This window comes from Haliaeetus albicilla, chromosome 2 (assembly GCF_947461875.1).
Source record: "Haliaeetus albicilla chromosome 2, bHalAlb1.1, whole genome shotgun sequence".
Classification (NCBI taxonomy): domain Eukaryota; kingdom Metazoa; phylum Chordata; class Aves; order Accipitriformes; family Accipitridae; genus Haliaeetus; species Haliaeetus albicilla.
In genome coordinates this window covers 79,864,032-79,881,102 of record NC_091484.1, presented here as the reverse complement: position 1 = coordinate 79,881,102, position 17,071 = coordinate 79,864,032, and the positions used below count along the sequence as shown (strand labels likewise).

The 17,071-nt window shown below is 59.3% G+C and overlaps 1 protein-coding gene and 1 long non-coding RNA gene across 3 annotated transcripts; one reads left to right on the top strand and one right to left on the bottom strand.

The window, feature by feature from the left end:
• Positions 1-431: 431 nt before the first annotated feature.
• Positions 432-8,117, top strand: CSPG5 (chondroitin sulfate proteoglycan 5). 2 transcript variants are annotated; one of them, XM_069778442.1, is made up of 5 exons: positions 432-626; positions 1,807-3,112; positions 4,283-4,471; positions 5,494-5,566; positions 6,163-7,043. In XM_069778442.1, exons 1-5 carry the CDS (start codon positions 557-559, stop codon positions 6,217-6,219), a joined length of 1,695 nt encoding a protein of 564 aa, XP_069634543.1. In that variant the 5' UTR covers positions 432-556; the 3' UTR covers positions 6,220-7,043. The 2 variants fall into 2 exon arrangements, with proteins under 2 accessions (XP_069634543.1, XP_069634542.1); XM_069778441.1 differs by lacking the exon at positions 6,163-7,043 and adding an exon at positions 7,577-8,117 and having other exon boundaries at positions 435-626.
• A 702-nt stretch (positions 8,118-8,819) lies between these two features.
• LOC138684495 (uncharacterized) lies at positions 8,820-11,065 on the bottom strand. The gene is made up of 3 exons (XR_011323784.1): positions 10,510-11,065; positions 9,543-9,722; positions 8,820-9,489 (listed from the first exon to the last, which is right to left on the bottom strand). It is a non-coding gene; the product is annotated as an uncharacterized lncRNA (long non-coding RNA).
• Between the last annotated feature and the right edge of the window lie 6,006 nt (positions 11,066-17,071).

Genomic DNA, 17,071 nt, shown 5'->3' with positions numbered 1-17,071 from the left:
GGTGCAGGGATGCCCCCCCCATGCAGCAGCAGATTTGGGGGGGGGGGGGATCAGTGAGGGATCCCGGTGCAAGGACAACCCCTGCGCAGGAGCAGTTTGGGGGGGGGTCGGCAAGGGATCGCGGTGCAGGAGGAGGTTGGGGGGGGTCCCCCGGTGCAGGGATGCCCCCCCTATGCAGCAGCAGATTTGGGGGGGGGGGGAATCAGTGAGGGATCCCGGTGCAGGGAAGCTCCCCCATGCAGGAGCACTTTTGGCGGGGGGTGTCAGCGAGGGATCCCGGTGCTGAGGGGGGGGGGATCCCCCCGGGGAGGTGGTGGTTGTGTGTGGGGGGTGTCCCCCGTTTCCATCTCCCGGTGCTACCGGCGGCGGCGTCCCCAGTCCCGCGGGCGGAGCCGGTGCCTCCCGCCCGCCCCCAGCCCGGCCCGGCCCCGTCCGGCCCCGTCCCCCCCCCGGAGCGGAGCGGAGCGATCGGCGGGAGGCGGCGGCGGGGCGCGGGCGGAGCTGCTGCCGGTGCCGGCCCCGCTGGCGGAGCCGTGGGTCCCCCCTCCATGCCGCCATGGCCCCCGCGGCTGCCCGGCCCCGCTCCCCCCTCGCCCTGGCCCTGCTGCTGGCGATCGGAGCCCTCGGTACGTACCGGGGGGGGGGGAGTGGGGGGGCTGCTCCCCGGGATGGGGCCGGATCCTGCTCCCCCCGGGGGAGGGGGGCTGGGTGGTGGTGCAGGCGAGGGATGATCATTTTTTTTGGGGGGGGGTGCATTGGGGGGGGGGGTGCATCCCCGGGAGGGGGGGTCTGGGGGAGTTGGGGGGGGGGGGCTGCATTCCTCTGCAGGCACCGGGGGCGGCGGGGGGAGTGGGGGGCATCCCCCGGTAAGGGGCTGGATCCCGTTGCAGGGAGCTGCATCCTCTTGCGGGGGGGTTGGATGCCTTTGCCGGGGGCTGGATGGCTTTGTGGGGGGGGCTGGATCCCCTCGTGTGTATGGGGTGTATCTGCAGGGACCGGAGGAGGGCTGGATCCCCCCGTAAGGGGGCTGGATGCCTTTGGGGGGGGCTGGAGCCTGTTGCAGCGAGCTGGATCCCCTTTATGTACGGGGGTGCATTTGCAGGAGCCTGAGGAGGGCTGGATCCCTTTGTCGGGGCTGGATCCCTTTTGGGGGGGGGGGGCCTGGATCCCCTTGTGTGGACGGGGTGCATTTGCAGGAGCCAGAGGAGGGACTGGATCCCCTTGCAGGGGCTGGATCCTCTTGTGGTTGTGGGATGCATATGCAGGAAGCAGAGGGGGCTGGATCCCCCTGTAAGGGGGCTGGATTCCATTGCCAGGGGAGGGGGGGGGGCTGGATCCCCTTCTGCCCTTGCAGGGGGCTGGATTCCATTGCAGAGGGGGCTGGATCCCCTTGCAGGGGCTGGATCCGATTGTGTGTATGGGGGGCACTTGCAGGAGCCAGAGGAGGGCTGGATCCCCTTGCAGGGCAGCTGGGGGGGTCTGGGCCAGGGACAGCTTGGCGGGGGGGGCTGTGTCACAGTGGGGGGGGTTGCAGAGTTGAGGGGTGATGACTGGGGCTGTCACGGGTGCAGGGGGACCCACGGAGCCGGGAGCTGCTGTGGCATTTGCCCCTTCGGTCCCCAGGAGAGGCTGTAAAAGACTTGGGGTGCAGCCCCCCCCCCCCCCCCAAATGGCTTGTCATGGTACTGGTGGGCACAAGATCAAGCAGGCAGGGACCCGCTAGGACCCTCCCCACAGGCCACCGCAGCCTCCCCGGGGTGTGGGGGGCACCTCTGACACATCTTTCTCTCCTTGTCCCCCCTCCAGCATCCGAGTGGCCCCCCCAAAACGCCAGCGAGGCCAAGGGGAGAGGCTGGGAGGGTTCCCTGGAGAGCAGCCCCTCGCAGTGGGACCCGGCGAGCAGAGACCCCTCGGGGGGGCCCAACAACGGCACCAGCCCCGGGGGGGCCACGGCAGGTGGCTGGCCCCCGGCGGGACCCCAGCTAGAGCCCCCCGAGGGGGGTACGGCCGCCACCACGGACCCTGCAGCGATGCCGGAGGGGTGCGCGGGGTGCACGGGGGAGGGCGATGCCAGCGCTTTGCCCCCCAAATCCGGCTCGACGGAGGACGGCCAGGCTGCGGTGACCTGGCCCGGCGACGGGGGGACGGTGGCGGTGGCACTCGGCAGCCCCGAGGAACCGGGGAGCGGCGAACGGCCCACGCCGGCCTCCCTGCCCAGCCCAGGGGTTTTTGGGGGGCTCACGGCCGCCCCGCCGAGCCCCCCCAGCCCGCAGCTCGTCACCGACTCGGCCGAATACGACCCGCTGCTGGCGGCCGGGGGCTTGGCCACGCCACAGACCCCCGTGCTGGGCGCCCCCAGCCCTGTGCCGGGCGCCATGGGGGACTCGGGGGGTCCCCCAGAGCTCTGGGTGGCCGCATCCAGCCCGGCCCCAGCTCAGGGGGCTCGCGGCCGGACGGATCTGACCTGGCTGGAGGTGGAGGAGCCCCTCGCCGTCACCCCGGGACCGGCTGAGCCGCCGGCTGACCGAACGGCCTCGGAGATCATCGATGTTGACTACTATGACCTGTTTGAGGGGGGCGAGGGACTGGGGGGCTTCCCCGGGGGTGGCCGGGGGCCGGCCGGCTCAGCACGTCGGCGGGAGCCGGAGGGAGCGGCCACGCCGTGGGCCCTCCACGAGCTCTACGACGACTTCACGCCTTTCGACGAAGCTGATTTCTACCCCACCACCTCCTTCTACGCCGACGGGGACGAGGAGGACGAGCTGGAGGAGGACGAAGACGAAGAGGAGGAGGAGGAAGATGGGGGGCTGGAGGACGAGAACGGCTACCGGCCACCCGCCTCGTCCGCGCCCGGCATCCAGCCGGCGCCGCGGGACCCCCGACCCACCGGCCGCCGCGACGCGGTCCCGCCGCAGCCCTCTGGCGTGGCGGGGGGCAGCCCCACGGCGCGGCCGCGGCCGGGGGAGCGGGGCCAGCCGGAGAACGGCACCGAGTGCCGGAGCGGTTACGTGCGGCACAACAGCTCCTGCCGCTCCGTCTGCGACCTCGTCCCCAGCTACTGCCACAACGGCGGCCAGTGCTACCTGGTGGAGAGCCATGGGGCCTTCTGCCGGTAAGGGATGGGGACCCCAGGTCCTGTGGGGAGATGGGGGGGTGCGTATGTGGGCTTTCCATCCCCCTGCACCCCATCCCTGGGCTCTCCATCCCCAGCATCTCTGTCTCCATGCACCCCATTCCCAGGCTTTCCATCCCCCTGCAGCCCATTCCCATATCTCTGTCTCCATGCACCCCATTCCCAGGCTTTCCATCCCCCTGCAGCCCATTCCCATATCTCTGTCTCCATGCACCCCATTCCCGGGTTCTCTGTCCTCCTGCACCCTATTCCCAGCATCTCTGTCTCCATGCACCCCATCCCCAGGATCTCCACCCTGTGGACCCCATTCCCGGGCTCTCCATCCCTCTGCACACCTTTCCCAGCATCTCTGTCTCCACGCACCCCATTCCCAGGCTCTCCACCCTGTGGACCCCATTCCTGGGCTCTCTGTCCCTCTGCACCCCTTTCCCAGCATCTCCATCTCCAGGCACCCCATCCCCAGCCTCTCCATCCCCCTGCACCCCATTCCCAGCATCTCTGTCTCCATGCACCCCATCCCTGGGCTCTCCATCCCCCTGCACCCCATTCCCATATCTCTGTCTCCATGCACCCCATTCCCAGCCTCTCCATCCCCCTGCTCTGTCCCCCTTCACCCCCACAGCCCTGTCCCGCTGGGACACAGAGGGTCTTTCCCTGCCCCCCAAGCGGCGGCTGGGCAGGAATTAGGTCAGGGCCTTGCAGCCGAAGCTCCAGGGCCTCCGCGCTAATCGGCCCCAGCAGATTGCGCCCCGGGGAGGGCCGACACCGGCTGTGCCGTACGGCTCGGCACGCGTCGTGCGGCTGGCGCCGAGCCCGCCTACATGGGGGGACGTGGATGTATGGTGTGACGGGGCTGTCCCCGACAGCCACCCTGCTCCCCACCGCCGCCGGGATGGGGTGTGGGGGACGAGCATCGCCTGGGGGGGACCCCGACCCCCCTCCCGGCATCCTCCACTGTCACCCATCTCACTAGATCCCAGCGTTTTCGGGGGGGGGGGTGTCACCCTTCTCAGGGTGGTCCTTGAGGACGCAGTAATCTCATTCCCCGTAATCTCCCTGATTACAGATGTCAGTGTCCCCTGAAGATGCTCTATGGGACGGGGACACGTTTTTTTGGGGTTGGGGGTCCCTAACCGCCTCCCCTCGCAGGTGCAACACGCAAGACTACACGTGGCACAAGGGCACGCGCTGCGAGGCCATCGTCACCGACTTCCAAGTGATGTGCGTGGCCGTGGGCTCGGCTGCCCTCGTGGTGCTGCTGCTCTTCATGCTCACCGTCTTCTTCGCCAAGAAGCTCTACCTGCTCAAGACGGAGAACAGCAAACTGCGCAAGACCAAGTAAGCGGCATCGGGACGGGGCTGGCACCCCTAAAACTGTCCCTGACCGCTTTAGGGTAGCACCCCGGTAGCCCCAGTGGTTTGGGTGGTCTCAGCTCCCGGTGGTGGCACTGGGGCTGGATGCGGTCCCGTCCCTGCGGGGTGTCACCAGGACCCCCTATGCCAACGGGGACAAGGTGACGGTGGGTGGGAAAGCTCCTGGAGGCAGGTGCCCTGTGGGGACGTGGCTTTGTGGCTCCTGCTCCACGGTTAATCCTTTAAAGCTGCTCCTGACTGGCACCAGTTAATCTGCTGCACTGGGAGCTGGGGCCACCGGCTGGGCTCACCACGCTGCCCAGGGGCCACCGGAGATGGTCCCGACTGTGTCCCTGGGGACAGGGCTGGGGGGGGACAGGGCTGGCGTGGGCGAAGGTTGGGGTCGTCATCCCCCCACCACCACCCCAGCAATTGCTGCCCACCTCACTGGAGCCTGGAAGGAGAGAGCCCTCCTAGCCTCGGTCCCTAATGAGCTGTTAATTAGTGTTTGGGAGTGCCAAGTGTAATTAGCAGCGAAACTCCCTGCCAGCCCATGGGTCTCCCTCTCAGGCCCTGGGAGCCCGCGGCTCCTGCCTGCCCTGGGCTGCCCTCGCCGCTCGCCTGCCTGCACCTTCCCAGAGCTGGGGGTGATTAACCCCCCCCAAACCCTCAGATTGAAAGGCATTCAGCCCCCCAAAATGCCAGCGCTCAGGTCATTTAGACCCCAAACCCCATAGCTGGGGACATTTAGCCCCCAACCCCATAGCTGGGGTCATTTAGCCCCCAAATCTCCATAGCTAGGGGCATTTAGCCCCCACGCCCCCAGATCTGGGGTTGTTTAGCCCCAAACCTCCATCCCTGGGGACATTTAACCCTCAGGCCTCCAGCGCTGGGAGCATTTACCCCCCCTGACACCAGCTTCACCCCAAAACGCAGTCAGGGGTGCGGGGGGTGGTCGGCGGCACCCCCAGTCTCACCGCCGTGCTCTCCTCTCCCCCCCCCGGCAGATACCGCACCCCGTCCGAGCTGCACAATGACAACTTCTCCCTCTCCACCATCGCCGAGGGCTCCCACCCAAACGTAAGAGGATTTTGCGGCACCGTCCCCCCGCTCCTGCTTGCTGTCCTATCCTTGTCCCTCTGTCCGGTAACGTCCCGTCTGTCCCCCCACATCCGTGGTCCTGGCACTGCCTGCGTGACGGTCTCACTGCCGGGTCCCTCTGCATCCCCCTGTCCCCATCCCACCGTGGCCACCGCTCCATCCCCTCTGTCAGGTCCCGCCATGCCTCATCCTGCCCCGACTACCCAAACCAGACCTGGGCCAGGCAGGGGGTCGGTGTCACCCCGCTGTCCCCCTGCCCCGTCCCCTCTTGCCCCTGTGAGTCCCCGGGGAACCACCATCCAAAGTCACCCGGTGGCTTTGGCTCCGTGTGCGGGTGACGGGGGTGGCTGTGCCGGCATTTTCAGGGAGGGGACAGCCGGTGCGATGCAGCTCCGGCAGACGATGCTCCTCGGCTGTGGCATCGCTCTAGGGCAGGACCGGCGGATGACGGCCGGCAGCAGCGGGCGATGCTGGAGGATGAAACGCTCCGGGATGCTGCTGGTGGGGTCAGGATGCGACCACCCGCATCCCCCCGGGGCTGCCCTTCCAACCTCCTGTCTTTCGAATCGAAACAGAGAGAAGCTAAGGTCTTTGCCGAGCGTGAGCCGGAGGAGGAGCATAGGTCCCTCTAGCCTTTGCCTTATCCCACCGCCGGTTTTCCCCGTCTTTCGACCACCTTTAGCAGCCGTAGCGTCTGCCACCGCTCGGCCCGGCCACCCTGGCAGGAGGGTCCCGGAGCCGGCTCGCTCCCCGCTGTGGAAAGGATGAATCTTGGGATGAATTCAGTGCCGCTCCCCAGCAGCGCGGTGCCTGGGATGCGGCGTACCGAGGATGTGGAGGGGACAGCGGAGTCGACACCCCTGGGAAAGGGGTTGTTGGGGACGCGTGGTGCAGCCGCTGTGCCGGGCGATGGAGCTCGGTGCCCGTCCCGTGGCATTTGCTGTGGAGTCGATAGCATGAGCCGGGACGAGCTGGGAAGCCCTCATAGGGTCGCTGCCCAGAAGATGGAGGTTTCCCGTCCTTGTATGAGCACGGCTGTGCGATACCGGCCCTTGGGTGTCTCCATCCATCCGCCGCTCGCCGTGTGGCACCGGGAGCACCGTAACTGCTACGATGCCGGCGGGTGCCTCACCGCCACGGCCCATCCCGCCCTCGCAGACCCCCATGCCAGGGCTCATCCTGCCCCACCAGCGATGCTGGGACCGTCCCGGCACAGACATTACCCAACACAGCCGGAGCTCAGCCCCGGTGCTGGTGGGTGCCACTCTCCCCATGGATGTGGGAAAAACTCGGGGCGCAGCCCAGCCCCGGGGAGAAGATGCTCCCGGCAGCCATGGGGGGACATTGGGAAGAGACGTCCCCAGTTTTGCCGCCGGCAGATCCGGTCAGCGGCACGGCGGGGCCAGCTGTACGCTAGCGAACCGCAATAAATCCAACCCCTCGGGCCTCCTGCCAAGCGCCGCTCGGGGAGTTGCTAATTGTCGCAGGGATGATGAGACGAGCCGGGCTGGAAATGGGAAGAGAAATGGGGTGGTGAGGGGGACAGCGGGGGTGGCTGGAGGGGCGGCGGGTGGGATGGCTCCCGTGACCGATGCGGTTCTTTTGGGCGCTGTTGGCAAGTGGCTTTGGGTGCTGGAGGCACCCCGACGTGGGGAACCCGTGGTGGGGAACGGCAGCGAGTCACCGCAGGCAGGTCGGACCCTCTCATCCGCCAGCTCCCCCCTCCCCGTGCTGTGAGCTCCATGTCCCCCCATGCTGAGATGTGTACTGAGGGGGGGGGAACACATTTGTATTCACTTTTGGGCAGCCCTGCCTGCTGCCAGGGGCTGCCTGTAAGGAGGCAGAGCCCGGTTCGGGATGCTGGGGGTGTCAGCGGTGCCTTCACCTGCTCCCCGCTGTGGGTCACCCCCCCCCCGGCCATTGCAACGGTGTCCCCCATGGCACAGTCGTCTCCTTACCCCGCCCTCCCTCCACCATCTCTCCTGGCAGGACGACCCCAGCGCTCCCCACAAGCTGCAGGACTCCCTGAAATCCTGCCTGAAGGACGAGGAGCCATTTAACATCCACAACTCGACGTCGCCCAAGCACGACGGCAAAGGGGAGCAGGACGGCGGCGAGCTCAACTGTCTGCAGAACAACCTGACGTGAGCAGGGGAGGAGAAGGAGGCGAGAGCGGGAGCCAGCCCTCCCATCCCCTGCTGTACAAATCTCCTGTCTCCTCCCCGTCTGGTATCTCTTTTTTCCCGCTCCGTGGCATGCTTTGGTGTGTTTTGTACAGAGGAAAACAAAAATTAATTAATAATAATACAAAGCCAAAGGCTGTAAATGGTCTTTGGCCGCGTCGTGTCGTGGGGGTGTTTGGTTTGTGCTCCGTGTCTATCGCTTGGGTTAGTTCAGCGCTGTGATTTCTAAACCTTTGCCATTCCGCAACTGACTTTTTTTGTACTTTTACCCCACTTTTTTTGAAATACAGGTAAAAACAACAAAAAAAAAAGGAAGATCTTGAAATAAAACTTTTTTTTTTTTTAAAGTTAAGCCTCTTGCCGGTGCCTGCGATCTCCCGACACAGACACAGCAGGTTTGGTCCCTGCTCCCCCGGCTCCCATCTGAGCATCACCCAGGGTGGGTGGTGGGTGCCCAGTCCCGCCCTTCCCTGCCCTCCCTGGCTTTGCCAAGCCAGGGGTGCAACGTGTCCCACCGGAGCGGGGACCCTGCGGGGTGCTGCCATCCCAGACACGCTTGGGTGCAGCTGGGACACCCCGGGATGTTTGGTGGAGGTGCCTGGGGTACTCACAGGGTCTGCTCCATCCCTGTCCCCATCATGGGGTCCGCCCGCAAGGTATGGGTGCACGGGGGGGTGCAGCCGTCACCAACAGCGTGTTCCCAGCCACCTCCTGTCCAAACTGCCTCCTTTCAATGGAGCTGCCCAGGATGTCAGTGGGATTTTGGGCTCTGCAGCTGAAACGCCCTGGGGTCGTCACTCCCCAGCTCCTCATTTCTCTCCGGCAAAACCCCTGGAAGCTTTGGCAACGCTGGCCCAGCTTCTGCCGGTGTAAATCAGAAGCAGTCCCCTCCGATTGCCATCACCCTGACCTGGCACCAAGCGTGGAGCGGGGGGTCTCTCCCCAGGGAACCCCAGCACTCCCACCGCCCTCCCCTCCGGCCGTGGCTCCCTCTTGCTTCCCGCAGGAGCCGATTTCTTCCAGAGACGGATTCACCCACGAGCCAAAACTCACAGCTCCTCGGGAGAGAGGAAATGAAGCAATTAATCAACATACAATATTAAGCGTGCCGTGCGTTAGGGATGCAGCCGGCGATCTCCCCAGGGCAGGTAGGAGCTAAAGCTGCAGCTCAGCGTGTTTTAGATGTTCCCGATGCTTTCTGCGTGCTGCTAAATAATTAATTCTCAGCTCACTTGGGGAGATTAAAAAATGAGGGGTGGCAGTGGGAGCCGGCAGACAATCCCGGGGGTCAAGCAAAGCGGAGCGAGTGGCTGACTGGCACCATCAGGGCTTTGGTTTTTGCCAGTCCCCTTCCAGCATGGAGCTGGACAGTACGGCAGCTAAAACCGTGAATAAAGCACCAGGGCAGCATGGACACAGAGAGAAAAGATGGCTGGGGCCAAGCCCGGGGGGAGAGCGATGTGTTGGGGGAGCAGGAGCCTGGCTGAGTGGAGAGGAGGTGCCGATGCCCGAGAAAGCGTCATGGAAAATCAGGTTTCTTCTTCCTGAAACCAGGACAAGTACAAGGAGCGAGAGGAGAAGAAATGGTTATGGGCATGCATAAGGAAGGGGATGTTGGAGGGGATGAGGAATGACATGGGGTTGTGGGTGAGAAATGCCTGTGAAGCTGCAGGGAAGAGGAGGGAATGGGCACTGCGGGGATGGAGGAGGGAATGGGCACTGCGGGGAAGAGGAGGGAATGGGCACTGCAGGGATGGAGGAGGCCACCCCACGTCTCCAGCCGCCCTTGGAGGGAGTCAGTGGGGCCAGATGCAGGGAGACGTGGGGTGGGATGGGGCGGCCACGGAGCGAGTCCAACCAGTGAATGTGCGGCTGCATGGTGGGCTCTGGAAATGGTCCGCTCCTCACTGGGATCCTTCCTGACGGCACCTGCGGGTCCAGCCGGACGCTGCCTGGGGAGAGAAGAAAATCTCCTTTGCAGAGAAGCAGCTGGCATAATGCCGGTCTCCTGACCAGACAGAGAAACCTCATCCCTGTTTTGCTGGCCAGCAGCAGGCAAGTCTCCTGGGGCAGCCTTCACCCTTTGGGGAAGCCGCCGTCCCTGCTGTGCTCCCTCTTCTGCTTGGAGATGAGGCTGGCACGGCACAGCCCATCCATCACGGATGATGCCCACCCTGGAGATGAGGCTGGCATGGCATCAGCCCCTCCGTCGTGCTGCTGGCATGGCACAGCCCATCCATCCTGGATCTGCCCTGCCTGGACACGGAGGTGCCCACCTTGGGAGCCTCCGAGGTGGGCAAAGTAGCAACCTGGGGTTGTTCGTCCTTCACCACCCGTTTTTCGTCCTTTCAGAGGAGCCCAGCACGTGGTCAAGGTAGGCAGCAAAGGGCAGTGGGGCAACAACCTCCCTGCAAAGCCGAGGTGGTAACTCCTCGGTGTTAACCCCTCGTTTAAGAGCAGCGAGGGGTGGACCCGAGGAAGACTCGAGGTGATGGGTGTCATCCTCAGCCTGGCACTCTCGGCTGCAGCTGCTCACCCACACGGGCTGTAGGGACTTATCGGGATTCAGGGCAAAATTGGGTCACAAGGATTTTAAGCGGGTCTAAGGATGCTCCTGTTCATAATACACACGTTAAGAGAGCTGGGGTTATTTGTCCCCCTGTCCCTCTGCTCTGGGGTATCGGTCTCACCCCCATAATTCCCCTCCTTGCTGTGCGCCCTGCTTCAGACCGTACTCACCTATCTGGCGCGCTCCTGTTTTCTGCATGAAGACACAACCTCCATTCCTGATCTCGCTCCAGCCGGCCATGAGCCCTGGAGCCCCATCTCACTCTGGCCTCAGCGTCCCTCGCCGTGCCTCGGTTTCTCCCCTGGGCGATGGCACGTCCCCAGCCCACGGGCTCTCCTCCTGCTCTGGCTTTGCCGGAGCACCGACGGAGGGAGGAGCACTGTTTGCACGCACGGGTGCATCGGGATGGAGGGGGCAGCTGGGGTTACCCGAGGGGCCAGGCTCCCTGTCAGCACCTCGTCTGACACGGGGAGAGCAGGGGGGACGGCAAAGAGCATCCGCCGTGTGCCGTGCCGGTCACCGGAGCCGATTTCACGGGCCCTGTGGAGGAATTTGCCTCCCAGCCAGCAAAGCAACACATGGGCTTTAATCGAATGCTTAATCACTTTGAAACGGCGAGGTTGCGGACAGCTATTAAATTTAAATGCTTGGTTAGTTTGCCGGGACGGGAGGCAGCCTTTTGTGGCTGGGTGAGGGCTGGCACGGGACACTGGGTGCGAAGGGAAGGGAATTGGCATCGGCACCAGGTCTGTGCTCCTCGCTCCATCGTCCTCTTTTCTCTTACAGACACATAACAGGATTAGAGCCACGACCCCGAGACAAGGAGCCTTTCTTCCTTTTGACAAGCTCCGGCTGCCTGAAACAAAATAGCCGGAGTCCCGATTTACCGGCTGAGCCCTGGCCGGGAGAGCGAAGGAGGGGAGAAGGGGTCAGATCGGCGGCTCCGTGGTCCCCGGCAGGCTGTGTGGACCCCGAGCCGTGCTCAATGCCCTCAGTGCGGGACACTGCTCCTTTTGGACCCAGAGTTTAGCTGTCCTTCCCCGAGCTGCTGGGAGCTTTCCCTGAGAGTGGAGGCTGGGGATTTATTTGATACCTGGAGCTGGTGGGGTGGGAGCTCTGTGCCCATGTCCTCTCCAGCACCGTCTCTTTGCTGGCTTGGGTTTACACACGCTGAGCACAGCTGCGGCCGTTGTTGCGGGCTGCTGGCACCCACCACGCTGGCAGGGGCACCCGCTTCGCCCTAGGCACAGCCCCAGATGCTCCCACCCCACCACAAACCCGCATCCCGCTGCCTTGCCGGACCGTGCCGGTGTGGCAATGCCGTGTCTTCCCCATGTGCCCTTTTGAACGCCCCCCCATGCCATTTCCTTGCCTGAGAGCTGGCCCTACAGCCCCGGCAGCTCCCCTTGCCTTTGAGGAATATTTGGAAGATGAGGCTGGATGTCTCCTTTCCTCTTGGTCGGTGCTTATCTGACCCACGTCCTCCACCACGGTATGGTCTGGCTCCCTTTAAGTACAGCTGTAGCCCAGATGTGCTCTGGTTGTACACATCTACACGTGGTCAGAGGAATCCCACCCTCGCTATCCCACCTCCAGCCTCCCAGGACTTGGGGAAAGGACGTGGGGTCCCTCGGGCTTGAGGGACCATTCCCAAACCCTCCTGACCCACCTGGAGCATCCCTGGGAGCTGCTTTGCCAACCCCCAGCACAGCACCGCTGCACGGGGAGCTCAGGATGCTTCCTGGTGACCCAAGAGGCACATTTGGGAGAAGACATGTCCTGTAGGTCACCGTGGGGAGCTCGTGAGAGCACCTCTGCTGACATCCAGGTCTTCCCACTGTTGCTGGGCTGCCTCCTGGCTTGTAGGAGCCCTTAACCAGTATTTGCATAGCCAGAAAGCATCAGGACCTCAGCATTTAGTAATGGGAAATACCAATTACTCCATTATTCTCAGTCTTACTGTAACAGGGAGCGAATCCAGTATTAAACTGACTCTACATTGGATTTAAAGAGAGGAGAAAAGCAAAATCCTCTTAGCTTCATAAACTGTAAAATGCTCAGTGTGGGAAAGAACAGCTGGGCATGCATTTGCTGACGCTAGTGAAGCTCTGGGGATGGCTTTAACCATGGCAGGCCCTGTTTGTCACTGCTTTGGGCCATGCTGGCCAGCACATGGCTTAGGTTAACTGGTTCTGCTGGGAGAGGAAGAGATCAGGGTGCAGGCAGCCCAGCACGCCTGCAGGCAGCGATGGCGATCAGCCACTGGAGACTGATTTGAAATGTAAAGGCAGGAGGCAAGTTGGCCAAGACTGAGCGTGGAGTGACCAAGCTCACAACCCCCATGAAGAGATGTGGAAGAAAAGGGAAATAAAGACAAGAGACCCTGGGACACTTCGAGAAATGGTAAGTAAGATCTCATGGGAGGCACGTTTAAAAGTGAAAGGAGTTAAGGAAACTGGCAGTTCTTCAAAGAAACGATGCAAACAACACACACACAAGCCATCCCAATAGGAAATGTAGTAGGAACCAGCTTGGCTACATTGCAAGCTCTTCAGTGACCTCAGGCTCAAGAAAAAAAGTTTACAGAAAGCTGGAACTAGGTCAAATTACTAAGGACAGTTATAAGAGTAGCATAAGCATGTGGGGAAACATCAGAAAGGCCAAGGCACAAATTGAGATGGAAATAGCAAGCATCGTTAAGAGGAAGAAGAAAAGACTACATCAGCAGGAGGAGAACGAGCAAGAGAGTGTTGGTCCGGACCCAGTGAAGAAGGAAGGCTGCTGACAAAGGCGGCTGAGAATTCAAGGATTTCACAGTCTGGGTTTTTTTAAAACTGGTCTTTAAAAATGTCAACTGCAAGCAGGTGCCTACCACAATAAATAGGATATTGTGCTCTTCTCCACCAAGAGAGTGTTAACTGCAATAAATGAGAATACTAAAAGCATACACGGATTGGTTAGGCATTTTCTGAACTTCATCCTATGGCACTTAGAAAACTAGTTAAAGCCACCTCAGATCTATTAGGTAAGCACAAGGGTTGGATAAGGTTTTACAAGACTGGTTCCAGTTTGAGGCATGCCACTTACTTCAGGAAAGATGCAGCCCATGGGAGAAGGTTAAAGGGAAGCAAGAAGAAAGTTGAGAGATCCAGAAAAGACAGCCTCTGCGGGGTGGGGTGGGCAGTGTGGAGAACTGAAGACCAAGGGGACATGAGAACAGTCTCAAAGGGTGTAAAGACTTCTTCAAAAAGGCTGGGAATAACTAGGATCTGTGGTGGCATGTCAGAAGACCCCCCAAAAAGGTGAACTTCAGTTGCCAGAAGAGACAATTCAGCAAGACATTAGGAAGTATTTCCTACCTGTAAGGAGAAAGAACACAAGGACAAGCTGCCTGGGGAGGGTGGGCAGGTCTCCTTGTAGAGGTCATCAAGAGCGGGTTAGGTGCCTCTCAGAGTGGCAGGAACTGCTGACTCTCCCATACGGCGAGGCTGTGGGATTGCCGATCCCCTGGGTCCCTCTCAGCTCTGTTTTCTATGATCCTGTGTTCTCCAGCACACCACTTCTTCGCATGGACAGAGGTGGGGCTGAAGGATAAGCTGTTTGCTTCTTTCACTCCCCAATATTTCTTGATTCAGGAATATTGCTCCAATCTACGTATACAATTTGCATTTATTAAATGAACTAGAATTCATTCTGCAGAAGCACCCAGGAGTCTCGATCTTGAATGAAGATCTCCTTTTGCTACGTGCTACAAAAACGCAGCATGAAAATACGGTTCTTGTTTCAGAGAGCTCAGAATTTAACTGCAAGGCAAGAGACAGCAGATGGAGACAATCTGTTGGGTAGAAGAGTACAAAGAAACAGTGAGACAATACTGGCTGGCATGGCAGACAGCAGGGTTTAGCACAAGATGAGCCAAACTTGCTAGAGTTTTGTGCAGACATTGGAAAAGAGGAGATTTCAGGAAGGATATGGGAGAAGATGAGGAGATTCTTCTGCAGCTTTAGAGCTCTTGCTTCTGCGTGGTGACCCAGGCCAGGGATACAGATGTGGAGCAGAGAAGTGGATCTCTGAAGTTGTCTGTATCATCCTTGGGATGCTGAGAGTATGTCGTAGGTAAGATCAGCAGAAATAGGAGAGGGCAGGAAAAGAGGAACCGTGGGAGAGCTCTGTGAGCAAGAGTTGGGAAGATGGGAAGGAAAAGATCAGAGAGGCAAGAAGAAAAGCAGGATGGGTCCAAATGAGGAACAGAGTCAGAAGAGGGTAAGAAGCGTGAAGGATGAGGGGATGATGGTGGATGAGAAGGGCAGAAAGCAGTGTATTTAGAGAGCCAAACATCTGCATCTGGGAGAGGAGAAGGACAGTGTTTTCTCTGCCTGCTTTGATCCCATTTTGCTTGCAGCCATCCTCAGGATCTCAGCAGTTCCTCACTGAGATGACTTTGCTGCTGGATCCCTGCTGGTTTCAGCACTTTTCCCAGGGATTTTTCAGTTTCTGCTGGAAAAGGCCTGGAGACCCCTTGTGGAGAGCCAGCAGGCATTTTGCTTCGAAATGGTAAAGTGAATTTTAAAGGTGACCTGAAAATTGAATCAAAACTCTTTTTTTTTTTTTCCCCTTGCTTTATGAATGCTGTAAATTATTCTTCACAGCCACCAGCAATCAGCAAACAAACCATGGTTAAATGTAGCGAAGGATTACTTAGGTTTGACATCAGCGGCAAGTGTCTAAAGCGGGGATAATGAGGCGCCGGAAAGAAATGCCAAGAGACGGTGCAGAGTCATTGTCGCTGAGGGTTTCTAAGAACAGGTTGGACAAACATCTGTCAAGAAGGGTTTAAGTTGAGCTGATTTTGCCTGGTGGCAGGTGTTGCTCTATCTACACAACCTCTCTGAGTCCCTCCAGTCTTATGCTCAGTGATAGTGCGATGCTTCTGCTTTTTTCTCATCAGAAATGTCAGGCCTGCTCTTCTGTCCCTCTGCCAGGGTCGTTGCCTCTGCAAAACAGGTTTATGAGCTTCACCTTCACTGGGGGCTGACAGAATGGTAATTTTTAAATAATTTGCTCCTACATTTTTTAATTTCCTCCTACATTTTTAATAGTTGCTACATACACAGGGGGATATATATGTATATATGTATACAAGTAGGTAAAAAGTAAGATTTGAAAAGGGAAAGAATAAAAATCATTGCCTTTCCTATTTTCTCTATTTACCTTGTATTTCTTCTGTCCCAGTTGTATCAGTCCCCCATAAAATCTTCCAGGACAGTGAATACCCAGATGTGAGACTAACCCCACCCTGAAGCATGTATCTGGCTTCATGCAACCAGTATAAGGAGAAGGTAAAAGAGGGAGTCGTAGGCGCTGATGCTGTTCGGTGTTTTTCTTTCGGAGGTGTCTGTCTTTTAAAGGCAGCTCAGGTGTCAACGGCTGTTTTACCATGTCCTCGGGCATCTAAATTCGTATTTATTTTCCCCATCTCCTCCCTGGTGCTTTGTCCCTACAGCCCAACCCAAACTATTCTATGATCTGTGGCCTTGGGGAATCACAGACTAGAGGCTTTGTAAATACCTGCAGGACTCTGTTTCATCAGCAGTGATTTTCCCAACTGCTGCCAAGCTAAAGAAGACAGGAATGTGAAAGCCAACACTCCTCGCTCCCCGGCTGCTACTTGGCTATTTTACCCTCTGCGTTTCTGAGCCAGTCCCCGAGGAAGATGGCGAGGTCCTGTGCCGGCCAGTGTAATACCTAACCCCCACTTCCAGCGGGCACAGGGCAGATCTGCTAGCTGCTGAAAGTGGGAAGCGTGAGTCCAAACACAACGACAGGCAGTGATGTTTGAAATTAGGAGCTAACCATAACCAGCTCTGGTGTTGCTGCTCATTTGCAAAGCATGGGCAAGCTGGAAAAGAAATGTCTGATGTCTGCATTGCTAGCGTGACCGAAAGAAACCAGTTTTCCCCGAGTTTTCCTACAGAAAAGAGCACTGTTAATGGCAAAGGGGTGAGGACCGAGGTTACGGCAGGGTGACATGTCTGAGGAACAGGACAATGGCAGGAGCAGGCAGCAGCCGCCCCCGGAAAACAGCCCTGCCTCTCGCACCGGGCTCCGTGCTCCCTCTTTCCACTGGCTGTCACAGGCAGGGACCCGCTGGCTTAGAAATTCTTTTCAAAGTCTGGCTCTTGCATTTCTTCAGAGAAATTCGGCACCTGGTTCAGCTCATCCATTATTCCTTCCAGCTGCTTTTTGCCATGTCAAGGCCTGAGCATTGAGCAGGCTGAATTTATCCCCTGAACACAAGCTGAGTTAAAGGGACAACTTGCCCATTTCTTTTCTTACCCGGCCATTGACTCAGCCCAACATCTGCTCTCTTATTAACCTTCTCTGGCCTCAGAGCGCTAATGATCTTTCATGACTCAAAGCATTACTAAAGCATTTAGCATTCTATCAGCAACAACAGAGTTATCTGAAGACAAGAAAACCCTCCCACTTTGGTACGCTCCTTTTGCTGTGGTGCAATTTGATGTGTGCATTAAAATCCAAAGGGACGGGAATATCCTGGATAGCTCAGCGATAAGTAGCGCAAGCATCTCTGTTGCCAGAAACAGATAATCAAAGGAGGTGAATCAAAGTGCCTTCTCCCTAAAAATCATTTTCCATGCACTCACATCAAGCCCAGTGCTTTTAGTTAACCTTCCTTGCCATGCTCTTGGGAATTGCCTCGAACACCGCAAG

Bases quoted from the DNA above. Each gene is read 5' to 3' on its own strand.
- CSPG5 (XM_069778441.1), top strand. From the start codon at position 557: ATGGCCCCCGCGGCTGCCCGGCCCCGCTCCCCCCTCGCCCTGGCCCTG. The intron at 4,472-5,493 runs GTAAGCGGCATC...CCCCCCCGGCAG, and splicing joins AGCAAACTGCGCAAGACCAA to ATACCGCACCCCGTCCGAGC. The intron at 5,567-7,576 runs GTAAGAGGATTT...CTCTCCTGGCAG, and splicing joins CCGAGGGCTCCCACCCAAAC to GACGACCCCAGCGCTCCCCA.